We start from the raw sequence: 18,010 nt of genomic DNA on the forward strand, positions 1-18,010 counted from the left end.
TATTCAATATGGGGTATGTCAGGCCTTTTTTAGTAGCCCCTTAGTCAAAAACACTGGCCAAAGTTAGCATTTATATTTTTTAGTGTTAAAAATGCAAAAAACAATTATGAACACTGACTTTGGCCAGTGTTTGTGACTAAGCTGCTACTAAAAAAGACTGAACACACCCCATTTGCAATACCTTGGGTTGTCTTCTTTTGCACATGGTATGCCATCATGGGGATAATTCTCTTTCCTGGGCTACCATACGCTCTCAAAGGGAACATAACCAATCTGGCAAATTGGAAAAAAAAAAACGGAAAACCAAGCCTTTTATTTGACCCTGTAACTTTCAAAAACACTATAAGGTGTCATGGAAAGTTACAGAGTTAAATACACTGCTAGCAAATTCAATTCTCTGGACTTTTGGCCTGGGTTGTCAGGCAGGTCCCTCAAATAGCAAATCAATAAAATCACTTAATTATGTAAAAACATTACATAAATATGCACGTGGAATTTAAATATATATAAATATATACACAAGTCTACGTGAATATTTATGAAATTATTTGTGTAATTATGTATATGATCGAGTGCTGGATCTTGTGTATGGTATAATTTGGCCCCCAGCAGCACCCCATTTATGCATGTTCAGGTGAGTGCAGCCTCCACCCTGTTTCATATTACACACACACGTGTAATTTAATTATAAGTGTATTTTTATATTTTATATATAAAAATACACTTAGTATAACATTATATATACACACAAGATATATATACACATATATATATTACACACACACACACGTATATTATTTATTTTTATACTAACATTTTTATTTATATTTGTATTTTCCAGCAGCAGAGAGACTGTCTGTCAAGTTCAGGCAGTCCCCCTCCAGGCAGATACTTGGACACCTATTGCGGCCATGTGATCGCTCTGCGATAGGGGGCCTAATTTGCAGAGGGGGGACTGTCTGGGCTGTCAGGCAGTCCCCACAGACCCAGAGCAACGCCGTTCGCTGGCGGGGGAATGGCTGTGATCGGGTAAGTAATTATGACAGTTCAGGACCGTCATCAGTCCTCAAAGGGATGTTTCTGATGACGGTCCTGAATTGTCATCGGTCGTTAAGGGGTTAAACCTTTCTCATCTGCTGGGGTGTTGCCATTAACACTCTGGTGCCAGCAAGCAGTGTGTGCTGGTTTCAGATGTCAATTTTGCACAGAACTAACATTAGCCAGCCTAGAACTTTGCAAATCCAATTCTTTCAAAGTGAAACATTGCACATACAGACACCAGGCACCATGACCACTTCGACTCAATGAAATAGACATGGTGCTTGGAGTAACCCTTTAACTGCGAGCAGCTTCCAGAGTTTGATTAAATATCCAACTTGAAAACCGTTAAAACCCATCAAGTCTGCAGAGGTTGTAAAAAGGAAGAAAGAATACATATTTTAAGCCTACAAAGCTCATCCTTGCAGCATCAGAGAAAGTGTTCATAATAGGTTATATGTTTCTCCCTGGTTCCACAATGTTTCAATGGATACTGTACAAGACAAACAAACAAGGATGTTCATGCTAGGCAAAAGGGGGCGGATCATCTTAGTTGTAAAAGTAAGTTCTGCAGCTAAGAATATCAAAAATATTTCACATGCATCTCAAAGGGAAATGCTTTTCAGGTGAACAAAAAGTTTATAGTAAGAGTTATTTGGCGAGGATGTTAAACATTATATCCAATTTACACAGCAAAATCATATATAAACAAAGAGAAATCTGTGTAAAACACAAAAGTGTTTATTCACTTAAAGGAAACAGATCATATATGAGAGAATATGTATTAGGGCATATGTATATATTAATTGGTAATGAATACATGTAATTAAACATGAGTTTCTCCTGGTTCAACATTGCTCTATAGGGGTGGCTATCATTAACCATTATTGGCTTGAAGCACTGCTTTACTGATTCATGACTAAGAGCTGTGGGGTTAATCACAACTCCTGATGTAATTTGTTGCACGTTGGTTGAAACCGCGGATCTAGAAAACGGTTTGTAGGTACATTGCGGGATTCTACATGCTTGGGGAACCAAAAAACAACAACTATACTTTATGAAGATCACCATATACACAAGTTTCAATAGCAAAACAGTGAAAAAAAAGAAACAGAGCTTGCCCAGCTCCTGATCTATATGAATTCACTAATGAAAATGTCTAACTTATTCAGTTTCTACACTCATTGAAGGGCACATTATCATATTAACGCTACAGAAGCATTTTAGTCTTTCTTGAACTCAGAAATCATGAAGAAAGTTGGAATGGGCACATATAGATGGTGTTTAGGCACATTTTATTGGAAAACCATTGTATTTATAAACATCATCTATTGGTGCCTGGTCCAACTTTCTTCATGATTATTGATACATTGGGAATGGTCCAAAACAGTCTGGAGGCACTACGGATGGAAATTTTAGTGAGTGACACTCTACTTTATGCATATTTCTTGAACTCTGTCAAAAATATTGTTAAATAAAATAAAAAAAAAAAGCTTGGCTATTATTTAAAAGAGGTAACAAGGACAAATAAAACCTCAGATTTAGAGATTTATAAATTAAATGCCAACAGTAAGTAAACAAAAGACATTTAGAGGTATGTGACAGGTACATTTACATATATACATTTTAAGAAACAAGATAAATATTGTAAGAAAACATACATGGTAATAAACCTTAATAGACTAACCTACATTAAGTCTATGAATGTATTAAGAATGATAGTGAACCAATGAGACAGTTGATGTAGATCTCACACTTTTGTTACATGGTCAAGAAGGAAGAACTACTGAAGAAGATGCGCAAGGAAATAATTGAATTTGTAAATGCAGTACCTTCTGAATGCTTCTACATGAGGCCCAATCAGGTTTTCTAAATCACCTTTAACCCCTTAAGGACACATGACATGTGTGACACGTCAGGATTCCCTTTTATTCCAGAAGTTTGGTCCTTAAGGGGTTAAACAGGCACAAACAGTTAATTATGACTATAAAGATAAGGAAACAAATAGCGCAATAGCAGAATACCCATGCCTTTAAAATCTCTCTCTCACGGATTATCAGCCAACCATCATTAACCCCTTCCCGATTGCGGATGTATAAGGTAAGTCCAACAAAAAACGGTCCTTAAGGACCGCTGACGTACCTGATACGTCCACGGGAAATTTGAGTCCTGGAAGCAATCATGATCGCTTCCAGCCGCTCTAAGGGTATTGCAGCGATGCCTTAATGTCGAGGCATCGTGCAAAACCTCTCTATAGTGCCGGGCCGTCATGTGATCACTCCCTTGGAGCGATCACTTCCGGTTTGCTCCATGTGGCAGGCTTCCGATGCTCTGCCTGTGTGCTGAGTGCCTCGAGGGGTCGAGGCACTGAGTGAAGATAAAAATCAATCAAATAAAAACAAAAAAAAATTAACACCCCCCCCCCCCCCCCACACACACACATACACACTTTTGCCTATAATAATGTTATTCTAACTATGATCCTCATTTGTCTGATCAGTTCCATATTAGTAAATATTGACTCTGATCAGTGTGGATCTTCCTCCCTCTCTTCACTTTCTGTGATTTAGGTAGGGATTTGTAAAATTGTGAGACCCAAAGGCTCTTTTCAGTGCCATTAATCCCAATCTTCCCAGTGATCACTATACTGTAAATCACTGGCTCTTGCACAGCAGCACTTTTTTGCTGTCTGTGCATTTTCTTAGGGGTTAATTTTTTTTACGAGACCCAAAAGATCTTTTCAGAGCTATTAAAGGGACATTATAGTCACCAGAACAACTGCAGCTTAATGTAATTTTCATGTAAACACTATCTTTTCAGAGAAAATGCAGTGTTTACACGGCCTGTAGGGACACCTCCAAGAGGACCCTCCTCAGATGGCTGCTGAGGAGTGGGTAGTGCCTCATCGCCAGAGGCCAGATATCCTACCCTTCACCGCAAATCATGGCATCAATGTGGATGTCGCAGGATTTAGCCCCCAGAAGTGGTGGTGTTTCTGGGCGATGATGTATTGGGGAACATTGTCGCCCAAACTAATTTATATGTCTATCAGTTCTGTGCTTCTAAGCCTGAGTCTTTTTTGACAAAGCAGCAATGGGCCCCCATCGATGTGCCAGAATTGAAAAAAATTCTGGGCATTGGCTATGCTGATCGGCATAACAAAGAAGCCCTCCATCTGCTCCTACTGTAGCAGTAGCCCCATCTGCTCTACCCCCATTTACTCCCAGTGTATGTTCAGGAAGAGGTATGAAATTATTGTACATTTCATGCACTTCAGCAACAGCCTGTGCCCCGCCTGGGAGCATTCCCAGTTTGACAGGCTGTATAAAATCCACCCCTGATTACCCATTTCGCTGCCAGGTTTGCAGCGAAAGGAATATATGCGTGGATGAATCCCTGATGAAGTATAAGGGAAGGCTGGGATTCGAGCAGTATATTCCTTCCAAGTGCTCCAGTTATAGTGTAAATGTGTATAAGCTCTGTGACAGCGAGACTGGGTATACTCCTTCCGGGAGTACGAAAGAAAGGATAGCCACTTTGATCCTCCAGGTTGCCCAGAACATATGGGAACCAGTGGCAAGATTGTCTGGGACCTGATATTCCCTCTGATGAACAAAGGGTACCACTTGTATACAGACAATATTTAGACAAGTGTCCCTTTGTTCAAACTACTGTATTGTTTTAAAACAGTAGCTTGCCGTACAATCAAAAAGAACCTAATAATACGAAGACAAGGGCCTGGTACAAAAAGGTTGCAATTTACTTAATGCAGAATAAATAAATCAAACCCCGGAATGCAACTGACTTTTTTACAGTTTCAGCTCCAGATCATTTCAGGGATTTTTTATTGAAATGCAAGATGCACCTGCTCCCCAGGGGGTGATGGGGGAGAGTAGAGTTGAGGCTACACACTTTATTTTTAAAATCCCCCTACTGCGGCAAAGCAGAATCCCCCAAAAAGATGCATAGTCTGTTTCAAGAGGGGGCAGAGAAAGGACACCGGACAGCCTATGCATCAAACTATACCACACACTGGTCCATTTTACGTTACGTTTACTGTTCAATATCTCGTAGTGTCTACGTTTAAAATATATACACTTTCATGGCATGAAATAAAACTGGGGTTCGTGATACGCCCCAAACTAAAGATAGGCTTATCAGAAGAAATACTCAATTTCAACTCATACAATTTTAACTGAACCTTCCCAAAATCCCAAAATCCTGGCAAACCTATGCATGGGCAGCATTTGTGTACCCAGGATGCTTTGCAGAAAACAACCTGGACTGTGTTCTTGCAATAACAAACAACAGGCTCCCCTAAATCACAAACAAATGTGTGTGTAAAAATGAAAATTGCAAAATTACCACCACACAGTTTCTCAATTTTTTTTGACTAAAACGACTGCATCCAAGGCATCAAAACACTCATATACAATACCTTGGAGTGCCAACTTTTCAAATATATGCAAGCTCATGGCAAGAAAATAAATTGGAATATGTAAAAAGGCCCCCAAAAAGAAGATATGTCAAATTTGAAAAACACATGTCAAAAGTTTGGTATTGCACCCTCAAACAACCCAACAAACCTATGCATAGGTGGTATCACTGTATTCAGGAGATGTTGCTAAACACATATTGTGGTGTTCTTTGGCAGTATTACATAACAGGAGCTGAGAATCTATGTCTAAAGTAAAATGTGTGTGAAAAATAACAAAAACATTTCTACCCAAAAGTTTGGCAAAGACTGGTGGTAGAATTAGTGCAAGGAAAGTGTTAAAATACCACCATTTGAAATACCCTAGGGTGTCTACTTTTCAGAAATATATGGTTTAATGGGGGTAAATTACATTGGCCGGCTTCAAAAATGTCCCAAATAGGACATGGGTGCATGATGACCAGCTGTGAAAATTTCAAGTTGGAAAACTGGAATGCGCACCCTCTAAATAAGGTCTTTTAGCCCCCAGGGAATCCGACACATCTGTACATGGGTGCTACGCAGCTGCTACAAAGTGTATTTGGAGATATTCTGGAGAGTTTTATTGATTCTTCAACTAAGATTTTTATTTTCTTTATCCGGTAAACAATCTCAGGCTGGAACTGTTGCAAATCCACTGCCGCAGAGATGTCCTAGGAATGGCAGATGGATTACTGTAGGATCTGGTAGACTTAGAGATGTGGACAAAATGCATACTGAACAGTCTGTGTCTTTACATAATTCATTTTCTGCACTTTCAGATTGTAGTGGTGTTATGGAGAAAGGCTCAGGCACAGAGTTTGTGGAACCACCATCCCCATACCCAAGGTGAGCAAGAATGCACCCAAGGACAAAAGGGACAAGGTGAGTCCTGAAATAATCCCCCAGCAACAACTGCTTTCTATCTTAAGAGGTGTGGAGTTGAACAATAGTGGCTTTGTGAGATGTCTTCCTGGAGCTACTGCTCACAGAGACAGGAGACGTATTTGTAATATTGTTAAGCAATCAAAGCAGGAAGGGGAATTAGATGTACCGTATATACTCGAGTATAAGCTGGGAAAACTTATTGACTCAAGTATAAGACTAGGGTGGGAAATGCAGCAGCTACTGGTACATTTCTAAATAAAATTAGATCCTAAAAAAATTATATTAATTGAATATTTATTTACAGTGTGTGTATATAATGAATGCAGTGTATGTGTTTGAATGCAGTGTGTGTATATGAATGCAGTGTGTGTGTGTATGAGTGCAGTGTGTGTGTATGAGTGCAGTGTGTGTGTATGAGTGCAGTGTGTGTGTATGAGTGCAGTGTGTGTGTATGAGTGCAGTGTGTGTGTATGAGTGCAGTGTGTGTATGAGTGCAGTGTGTGTATGAGTGCAGTGTGTGTGTATGAGTGCAGTGTGTGTGTATGAGTGCAGTGTGTGTGTGTATGAATGCAGTGTGTGTGTGTGTATGAATGCAGTGTGTGATGCAGAGCCTTGGTGGGGGGTGGGCATTTTTTTTTATTATTATAATTTTAATATTAGTTGTTTTTTGTTATATTAATATATTTATTTTTATTATTATTAATATTTTATTATTTATATTTGTATTTTATTTTTCGTTCCCCCCTCCCTGCTTGATACATGGCAGGGAGGGGGGCTCTCACTCCCTGGTGGTCCAGTGGATGGGCTGTGTAGGAGGGGGGCTGTCAGGAAGCGTTTACTTACCTCTCCTGCAGCTCCCTTCTCCTCCGCGCCGGTCCGGTCAGCTCCCTCTGCAAGTCCCAGTGTAAGTCTCACGGCCACGCTAGGACCCCGCGGCTCTCGTGAGACTTACACTGGGAGCTGACAGGGGAGCTGACCAGACCGGCGCGGAGGAGAAGGGAGCTGCAGAAGAGGTAAGTAAACGCTCCCTGCCAGCCCCCCTCCTACACAGCCCCATTGTCTGTATCATGGCAATGTAAATTGCCATAATACAGACATTGACTCGAGTATAAGTCGAGTTGGGGTTTTTCAGCACAAAAAATGTGCTGAAAAACTCGACTTATACTCGAGTATATACGGTACTTGTCCATCTTGGGACAAATGATTTGGCTTGTAATGAGGTCTCTGAGGTAAAAGGAAGTGTTTTGTGTTCTTGACAATTATATACGGCAGGTTGCTTCCACACTGTCATTCTCTGAAGTTATGGCTGTGCATAACACTCATAATGACAGGCGGATGCGTATTAGGAACTTTAACTTGTGGCTTGGTGAATGGTGTCTGGAGCAAGGATTTGGCTTTGTTTCTCGTGGTAGCTCTATTTGGAATAGAAATGAACTGTACAAAAAAGATGGTTTACATTTTTCTCAATAGGGAACAAATGTTCTCAGCGAGCAGTTCAGAGGTTTTGCTAGGAAGTATTTAAACTAGGAGGGGGGGACAAAAGGGGGATTAAACATCAATACAATTGCCCCCCAAAACAAGGACAGAAAGTAACTGTAACGAGTGTGTTAAAAAATTATAAACTTAGAGTCATGTCTACAAATGCTCGCAGTTTAGGGAATAAGATCCATGAACTTGTGGCAATAATGGCAACTGAGAATGTAGATTTAGTAGCTGTAACTGAGACATGGTATAATTAAAAATGACTGGGACATGGCAATACCAGTGTACTCTTTATATAGAAAAAACAGAGAAGGCAAGAAAGGGGGAGGGGTGATCCTGTATGTGAAGGATAGCATAAAATCTAGCCTAATAAAAGTTAATGAGGCGAACATAGAGTCCGTTTGGGTTACGTTAGAATTTGGAGATCACACAGTAACTTGTGTAGGTGTGATTTACAGGCCCCCAGGACAAATAGAAGAGTTAGATAATCTACTAGTTGAGGAAATAGCTCAAATGACAATGAAGGGGGAAGTTATCATCATGGGTGACTTTAATCTTCCTGATGTGAATTGGAAATTCAAAATAGCTGCTTGCGCCAGGAGCACACATATTCTAAACTCCCTGCTGGGCTGGTCTCATTGAGGACTTGTTGAGGAGGAGGCAATACTAGATTTAGTGTTAACAAATGGAGATTTGGTATCAGATATTACTGTAGGTGAAAGTTTAGGATCCAGTGATCATCAGTCAGTGTGGTTTAACATAAGAACAGTGACTGAGTCACACCACACAAAAGCAGATAAACAGATAGATACATAAATGAGAAAGGAAAGTGAAACAAGGATTGGTTAGATTAAAAACAAAAGAAGGAAGGTATGTAGAAGAGGATAAAGGTCTAGCTTAGGTGTTCTCAACCCAGTCCTCAGGGACCTCCTACCAGTCCAGGATTTAGGGATTACCTGGGTGTGTCTAAGGTGTTAAGAAAAAAAAACACCGTAGACTTTTTTTTTTTTCTAAACACCTTAGACACACCCAGGTAATCCCTAAATCCTGGACTGGTAGGGGATCCTTGAGGACGGGGTTGAGAACCCCTGGTCTAGCTGATTGCCTTAATGAATATTTTTGTTCAGTATTTACAGATGAAAATGAAGGAAAGGGGCCTCAGTTACGAAAAAGGACAAATTAGTCATTTGTTAGATGTGAGTTTACAGAGGAAGAGGTTCTATTTCAACTGTCAAAAATAAAGACAAATAAGTCGATGGGGCCTGATGCGATACACCAAAAGTTATTAAAAGAACTTAGTGGTGTACTAGCAAAACCATTAATGGATTTATTTAACCAATCATTGTTAACAGGAGTAGTTCCAGAAGATTGGAAATTAGTGAATGTTGTACCCATTCACAACAAAGGTAGTAGGGAGGAGTCGGGCAACTGTAGGCCAGTAAGCCTTACTTCAGTAGTGAGAAAAGTGATGGAAACCGCGTTAAAGGATAGGATTGCTGAACATCTAAAATCACATGGATTTCAATATCAGAGACAACATTTACTTCAGGGAGATCATGCCAAACTAATCTTATTGATTTTTTTTGATTGGGTAACTAAAATAATAGATCATGTTGGTGCAGTAGACATTGCTTATCTAGATTTCAGTAAGGCTTTTGACACTGTTGCACATAGAAGGCTTATCAATAAACTGCAATCTTTAAGTTTGGATTCCAATATTGTTGAATGGGTTAGGCAGTTGCTAAATGACAGGCAACAGAGGGTTGTTGTCAACAGAGTATATTCAAAGCGAGGTCTAGTTACCAGTGGGGTACCTCAGGGAACTGTACTTGGACCCATTCTCTTTAATATTTTTACTAGTGATATTGCAGAAGGTCTTGATGGTAAGATACGTATTTTTGATATGATATGATGATATGAAGATATGTAACAGGGTTGATGTTCCAGGAGAGATAAGCCAAATGGCAAATGATTTGGGTAAACTAGAAAAATGGTCAGAGCTGTGGCAACTGACATTAATGCTGATAAGTGCAAGATAATGCACCTTGGACGTAAAAACCCAAGGGAAGAGTATAGGATATTTGATACCCCACTAACCTCAACATCTGAGGATAGGGATTTAGGAGTAATTATTTCAGATGACTTAAAGGTAGGAAGACAATGTAATAGTGCAGCTGGAAATGCTAGCAGAATGCTTGGTTGTATAGGGAGAGGTATTAGCAGTAGAAAGAGGGAAGTGCTCATGCCATTGTACAGAACACTGGTGAGATCTCACGTGGAGTATTGTACGCAGTACTGGAGACCGTATCTTCAGAAGGATATTGATACCTTAGAGAGAGTTCAAAGAAGGGCTACTAAATTGGTTCATGGATTGCAGGATAAAACTTACAAGGAAAGGTTAAAGGATGTTAACATGTATACCGTGGAGGAAAGACGAGACGAGACGAGATATGATAGAAACATTTAAATACATAAAGGGAATCAACACAGTAAAGGTGGAGACTATATTTAAAAGAAGAAAAACTACCACAACAAGAGTACAGTCTTAAATTAGAGGGGCAACGGTTTAAAAATAATATCAGGAAGTATTACTTTACTGAGAGGGTAGTGAATGCATGGAAAAGCCTTCCAGCTGAAGTGGTAGAGATTAACACAGTGAGGGAGTTTAGGCATGCGTGGGATAGGTACAACGCTATCCTAATTAAAAGTATTTCAAAATATTGGGCAGACTAGATGGGCTGAATGGTTCTTATCTGCCGTCACATATGTTTCTATGTATCACGATACTCAGGAGATGTTGCTGAACACATATTGGGGTGTTATTTGGCAGTAACCCTGAAGTTTTCAGTACATGTATTCTTAAATTGCCATGTGTGTCAAAAAAATCACCAATTATTTTTCTTTTTTTACATTTGGCATAGATTGGTGGTAGAATGGTTGCATGAAAAGAGTCAAAATACCCCAACTTTAATACCTTAGGTTGTCTTCTTTTAAAAAATATATACATGTGAAGGGTCATTCAGGGATTCCTGACAGATATCAGTGTTACAATGTAACTTTGGATAATCTGAAGAAAAAAAAAATGGTTTGGAAATAGCAAAGTGCTACTTGTACGTATTGCCCTATAACTTGTAATAACAAAAAAAGCTAAGAACATGTTAACATTGTGTATTTCTAAACTCAGGACAAAATTTAGAAACTATTTAGCATGGGTGTTTTTTGGCGGTTGTAGATGCGCAACAGATTTTTGGGGTCAAATATAAAAAAAAAATTATAGTAAATTATATGATATAATGAGAATAATGGGATCTTTAGAAAGACCATTTAATGGCGAGAAAAACGGTATATAATATGTGTGGGTACAGTAAATGAGTAAGATGAAAATTACAGCTAAACACAAACACCGCAGAAATGTAAAAGAGCCCTGGTCCTCAACAGTAAGAAAACGGAAAAATGGCCTGGTCACTAAGGGGTTCATTTGGTAAGTTGACCCAGTACCATAATAACAAGGAAAAAAACTAGATATGAAATCTTTCCAGAATTATTGTGAATGTTGTCATATCAATTACAATTTAAAATGATAAACATACAACATAAACAACATATACAACATAAACATACCCCTCCCTTTGTCTTATTTATTCTCTTCTCCACGGCCTCTATATTTGTCTCATTCCCTCTCTCCCTGCCAGCCCCTCCATTGGTCTCTCTCACCCCACTCCCATCATGTATTTTCTGACTCAGCGTGGCTGAGCACTTCCTGTCAGACCATGGTATGTTCGGCCACGCTACACACAGATGGTTGCGGCAGCCCACGGAACGTAGGGGGTCGCTGCTGCGTCCGGGCCCCATGAAGTGATGGGCCTAGTTGCAGCTGCAACTATTGCGACCTTGGTAGGTATGCCACTACTAAATAGTCAGATGATGCTGCATTTACTAGCAGAAACATGAATGTGTAACTTCTGCATTTTTACTATCCAACATACAAAACAAGATCAATTCATCTTTTAGAAATAGCCACTTTATGAGAATGAAAGCACTCAGCATTCTGCTTATTGCCCTACTGGACTCGTTGACGTTCATAAGCAATGTGGCGGAACCTACCACCAATTTAATCTATTTTACCCAATTTCGAATGTGTTGTCTTTTTCTGTTCGCGAGTTAGAAGATAGGAACACAATCCATTTGCCTCCCGAACGAGGACCAGCCCTGTACCCCTATAGAACGTTCACACCAGCAACTTCAGTGTGAAACCACAAGGGAAGTTATTAATGAATGCTTCCTCTGGGCGTATAACCGAACGCACTTGGTCGACAAAGGAGGGGTGCACATTTTATCTCCCGAACATGGGCAGCGGCACTCGGTCGTCGAGTGCCTGAAACTCTTTTCAGCTAGGCACTCACACGAACCCCGGTAAAGATTAGACCGCTGCCTGTTCTACTTCCCGACCAACTATGCCAACGAAATTTAAGAGATGGGAACTATCGAACAGGGGGAGCATTCGTACCTTGAAATTAAGAGAATCCCTTGCATGGTGTTCGCACAGGAACCCCTGAACAGAGACCATCCGGGACATCTATTTCCTTGAAACTGTTTTGGGCTATCACTTCGTGTCCGGACGGTCAAAACTTTGCCCCAGTGGCATTCCAGTTTTACCGAACTAATCTGAGTGATATTAGAATATGTTATACAATCAGATCCATGCTATCCAGGTATATAACTTTTGTAACCTAGTTATGGTGGGGGTACTTTTGGGGTAATGTACATATTGTATAGATTTTTTGTACCTGACAGAATTGAATTATAGGTTTTTCTCACGCAATTATCGCTCAGGCACAAAGGATCCTGGGAATGAAACCCCTGTATTATTGTATTAAAGACCCCTACACGGGGTCTGTGCATAAAAGCAGTGTGTGGCCTGAAATAAATCAGTTGACTCCCAGAACTATGTTTCGTCTGGTTAGTGGGGGAATGGATGTCTGCTTGTTTTAGTGGTTCCAGTCTGGCTGAGAGAAAGGAATTAGCGGAGGTAACCAGTTGCCACTGCCAGACTTCAATCAATCTATACACCATGTTGTATTCAAAGTTTAGACAATGCAAAACCAGAGCTTGAAATGTCAAGCATTAACTTTAGCCAGGCTAAAAATATATATATTTGAATTCCAGTCAAAGGCTTGTATATGTTTGCTTGAAATCAGGTTTTTCGATCATCACCTGATGATCATACTTGCAATTGCATATCTATCTATATATTAACATGAATATGCTGTGCATTAGAAATAAATCTCCTAAGATGAAAGTCATGCTATAACCTTACAATACACTACAGGGAGCCTGGTTAACACAGGTATACATGGATACATGTGTCTGTGGGACAGACTAGTAAGATTTTCTCAGCAGGGCTAACGGGAAACTAGAAAGGATAGTGAAGAATGTATGTGCTGCAGTCCACTGCATCTAGGGAATGGGGCTTGTGTGCATTAGGGACGGTCAATGAATTGCAGGTCAATTTTCTGGCATATCTGAAAATAAAAATTATACATGTACATTATTTTATTAGCAAGGGGCATGGGCTGACTTTTAAGTAAAGGTTGAGTGTGGGATTATTTTCTACCCCCAAAACATGCTAACTGCAAAATGCAAAAAAAAAAAAGTTTGGAATTTACATCAACTGCAAAAAAAAAAACAACAAAAAAAAAACATCTTTGTAGTTTGCAGAAATAAGATCCCCTTAAAAAAAAAATATAATAATAAAAGAACAAACAAAACCATGATGAGGCCCATTCAACTCTAGCATGTAAAGAGAACCTGACAGTTGGCTCTCTCATCCTTTTAACATGCACCAGATACGGATATGCATATTGGCATCCTCCCCTAAACTGTAGATTTTTTTTTCCGTGTCTCCCTCTCTGCAATGTCCCAACACCTTTTCGTTAGGAAAATTACAAATACAAGCACTGACATTATTTACACATATATACTCATAAATATTCATACAGACACATGCTCACATTCATATACACATAGAAACATAACACAGCACTTGTACATTTCCAAGAGTACGTATATTATTGGTACTTTGTATAGTTATATTAAAAATTAGAAGAGTCAAGATTGAGGAGTCCATTGTGTGATTAGTAATCACAGCATGCCATTAAAGGACCACTCTAGTGCCAGGAAAGCATACTCGTTTTCCTGGCACTAGAGTGCCCTGAGGGTGCCCCCACCCTCAGGGACCCACTCCCGCCCGGCTCTGGAAAGGGGAAAGGGGTAAAAACTTACCTTTTTCCAGCGCTGGGCGGGGAGCTCTCCTCCTCCTCTCCGCCTCCGTTCCTCCCCGTCGGCTGAATGCGCACGCGCGGCAAGAGCTGCGCGCGCATTCAGCCGGTCACATAGGAAAGCATTCATAATGCTTTCCTATGGACGCTTGCGTGCTCTCACTGTGATTTTCACAGTGAGAATCACGCAAGCGCCTCTAGCGGCTGTCAGTGAGACAGCCACTAGAGAATTAGGGGGAAGGCTTAACTAATTGATAAACATAGCAGTTTCTCTGAAACTGCTATGTTTATAAAACAATTAGTTAACCCTAGCTGGACCTGGCACCCAGACCACTTCATTAAGCTGAAGTGGTCTGGGTGCCTAGAGTGGTCCTTTAAGTTATGTACATACTCTTTCATGAAACATTAGCATGGGTGTAGTTAGATTTATTAAGGCTGTGGCACTGAGAAACTTTACTTTTAAAAACAAATACTAATTCAATCACATTGATTTACTAAATCATTTTGAGATGTAAGCATGTGAACAGTTTTCATGCAAGGAATACAATATTCATTTTTGTCTTTGTACAAATCCCTATAAAATCTTAACATTTGAGTAAAAATAAAATGTTATAAAAAATATTTTTTCAATTATACCTTTTCATATATATTATTATTATTTTTATATAAAACACAAAGATAAATCTATCATGAAGAAATAACATGTTTTCCAAAATAAAGTTGAAAAATTAAAGACTCATCGTGGCTCATTAGAAACTTTACAGTGGCTAAATGTAATCTTGTGAACTAAGGTTGCTGCATTTTTACAAAGTGATTTATACAAATATAAATAGATTTTTATATATATATATATATATATATATATATATATATATATACACACACACACACATATATATATATATATATATATATATAAAATGAAAAAATATTTATATACTCACTGTCTTTGTATACGAGTCAGTATTGCAGTTAGAGCACACTGTACATCGGATGAGCATGTTATACACACACAGGGTTTATGTTGCTGTTGAAAGAGGCTTGAGACAAACTGTGAATTAAAAAGGAATAGTTAATTGATTATAACAATAAGATTTTGAGAAGTATCAGCAAACTAATGACAATGCTGTTGACATGTCAAAAAGATGGAAATTTTGCAAAGTGACTCATGTCTCCCTACATTTTTTTTCTTAATAGCAGCACTGGTTTGCTAAAATTAATAAAGTTACACGATATCATAGATCCATACATCATTCCTTTTCATCTTTATTAATTTTATTTTGTAATTTATTTGCTTGTGTAATATGCTCATAATCCATTACAAGTGGGTAGTGTAACTACGGACTGGAATAAACTAAACAATGGAAAATGCGTATGTGTGTGCGCGTACTAAAGATCTAGATGCAATACAGAGCCTTACAATAATTTAAACAGTATCTTGTGTATAACATGCAATTATTTCATACCTGTCCCTGCCAATCTGAAGTTTGTACAATGATGATGGTTTCTGGAAGAGATGGGTCTGAGAGGGTTTGATTTAACTGGTCAAGTAGCAGTTTCCGAGGGACCTGAAAAAGAAAAACAAAAGAATGTCACTTCTAAATAATAAGGACTTATCTCTAGCATTTGGTTTATCTCAGTGGCAAAACCAAATTCACTTTCACCTGTATACTCTGTGCTATATCTGCGGCTTTTTCATTCTCTGTGCTTTGACTTCTTTCACCAATTACTTTGCTGGATTGCTTCTCCCTCATAGGGATACTCCTCTTGTTCTGAGGAGTAACACTGCAGAAATAAAGCATAAGAATGGAGACAAAAACATCCAATTTCAATCATATTCAAAAATATAATGCTTGAATACAGCCTTCAAAAACTATTTTTTAAAATGAGTTTGAAATTCTATAGTAATTAGTCTTTAGCGTTTTTTTTTTTCTTTTTCAATTTTACTTTAATATAGAGAAAATAAAAAAGTGTTAATTAGGCTAATAAGGTTTACTAGGTTAGCCCTAAGTCTCATGTATATATTTCCACTGCTATTTAAATCCCTATTGCTGTGCATTACATATTTGTATGTCTACACCTCCCTTTTTGTCATCCCCTTAATTCTCTTTTTTTCCCCCTCCTCTTCATTTTTCAATAATTTTTTTTCGCAGATTTGAAAATCTTTTTTTTTTTATTGCCCATTTCAATTAAAGGAACACTATAGTCACCTAAATTACTTCAGCTAAATAAAGCAGTTTTAGTGTATAGACCATTCCCCTGCAATTTAACTGCTCAATTCACTGCCATTTAGGAGTTAAATCACTTTGTTTCTGTTTATGCAGCCCTAGCCACACCTCCCCTGGCTATGATTGACAGAGCCTGCATGAAAAAAAACTGGTTTCACTTTCAAACAGATGTAATTTACCTTAAATAATTGTATCTCAATCTCTAAATTGAACTTTAATCACATACAGGAGGCTCTTGCAGGGTCTAGCAAGATATTAACATAGCAGGGGATGAGGAAATCTTAATTAAACAGAACTTGCAATAAAGAAAGCCTAAATAGGGCTCTCTTTGCAGGAAGTGTTTATGGAAGGCTGTGCAAGTCACATGCAGGGAGGTGTGACTAGGGTTCATAAACAAAGGGATTTAACTCCTAAATGGCAGAGGATTGAGCAGTGAGGCTGCAGGGGCATGTTCTATACACCAAAACTGCTTCATTAAGCTAAAGTTGTTCAGGTGACTATAGTGTCCCTTTAACTTAAATATGCAAAAACAGTAATAGGTCTTTGATTACAAGAATTACCACACAAACTCAGTTAAACAACGAACACTGCACAACAGTAGTGCCTTAACAAAGGAGAGGCAAAACCAACACATTCATAAGAACAAGAAGGAATTTTAAATCAAAACATTTCTGTACATGCAGGAATTTCAAATACAATACACTTTCATTAACTTTAGTTAAAATTTCTTTATATTTCAGTGATGGGAATTTAAAAACGGTAAAAAAAAAAAAACAAAGTTTACTTTATTTTTTTCCCCCCATTGCTACTAGGGTATTAGAAACGATATATGTATGGTCAAGTGTTGGGTACTTAATTTATAGTAAGGAGTCATTTCTCACTTTGGACTCTTCAGAGATTTGGATTTCTCAGGCACAGAAAAACTTAATGAATCTGAGAGTGTGTCAAGATCCTGCGAGACATCCAAAGAAACGTCCTGTAATACAGAGATACAAAAAATAAGCATGCCGTGAGAACACATCTGGATACAGGGAAACGAAGGGTGCTACAGATCCAGACAGCTGCAGAAAAAACAAATCATGTGAATGAAAGAAAAAACCTGACAAATCTATTAATGAGCAAGAGTGAATGAAACATAATACAAGCATGCTTACAGACAGAGACATAGTACATGCTTGTCTCTAGGCTATGAAATGTACACACTGCTTCCTGAAGAGTTGAGTTTAGCTTCTGCTTGCATTATACCCTGTGTACCTGGCTTTCGGTATCCATAGAATCCTCTCGACGGGACAATTTTACTTCAGCTGAAACATCACCCTGAAATGCAGATAAGGGTCACAAATTCATTGAAGCTTTAGAATAGTATCTTCTTTCTTCCATCCATGCACCAAGAAGAATAAGGGCAATTTTTATTTGTTACCAATTCCTTGCACTTATTATTAGCATCAGAACAAAGTTTCTTAACAAAAGGAGCCTGGCAAATATCATTCCACTGAAGACAATGCATTAAATAATTTTCTACGTTGTCTGCATGACATACAACCATCTTCTGGGAATTTTCACTTTTTGAACCATTTATCTTTAGCAATTGCCTTGATGTAATAAGCTTTTCAAATTATTCCAATCTAGAAAGTTAGAAAGTT

At 38.6% G+C, this 18,010-nt stretch overlaps 1 protein-coding gene across 1 annotated transcript in view; it reads right to left on the reverse strand.

Moving 5' to 3' along the window:
- The window catches only part of PACS1 (phosphofurin acidic cluster sorting protein 1), a 101,690-nt gene that overhangs the window by 20,536 nt on the left and 63,144 nt on the right, over positions 1-18,010 (reverse strand). Inside the window, exons 11-15 of the mRNA XM_063438260.1 lie at positions 17,622-17,684; positions 17,249-17,343; positions 15,804-15,924; positions 15,606-15,707; positions 15,084-15,190 (exon numbers count right to left, since the gene is read on the reverse strand). Of these exons, the coding sequence (XP_063294330.1) occupies positions 15,084-15,190; positions 15,606-15,707; positions 15,804-15,924; positions 17,249-17,343; positions 17,622-17,684 (488 nt within the window). The remainder of the gene's footprint in view (positions 1-15,083; positions 15,191-15,605; positions 15,708-15,803; positions 15,925-17,248; positions 17,344-17,621; positions 17,685-18,010) is intronic.

The sequence above is a fragment of the Pelobates fuscus genome, chromosome 12 (genome assembly GCF_036172605.1).
Source record: "Pelobates fuscus isolate aPelFus1 chromosome 12, aPelFus1.pri, whole genome shotgun sequence".
Lineage (NCBI taxonomy): Eukaryota > Metazoa > Chordata > Amphibia > Anura > Pelobatidae > Pelobates > Pelobates fuscus.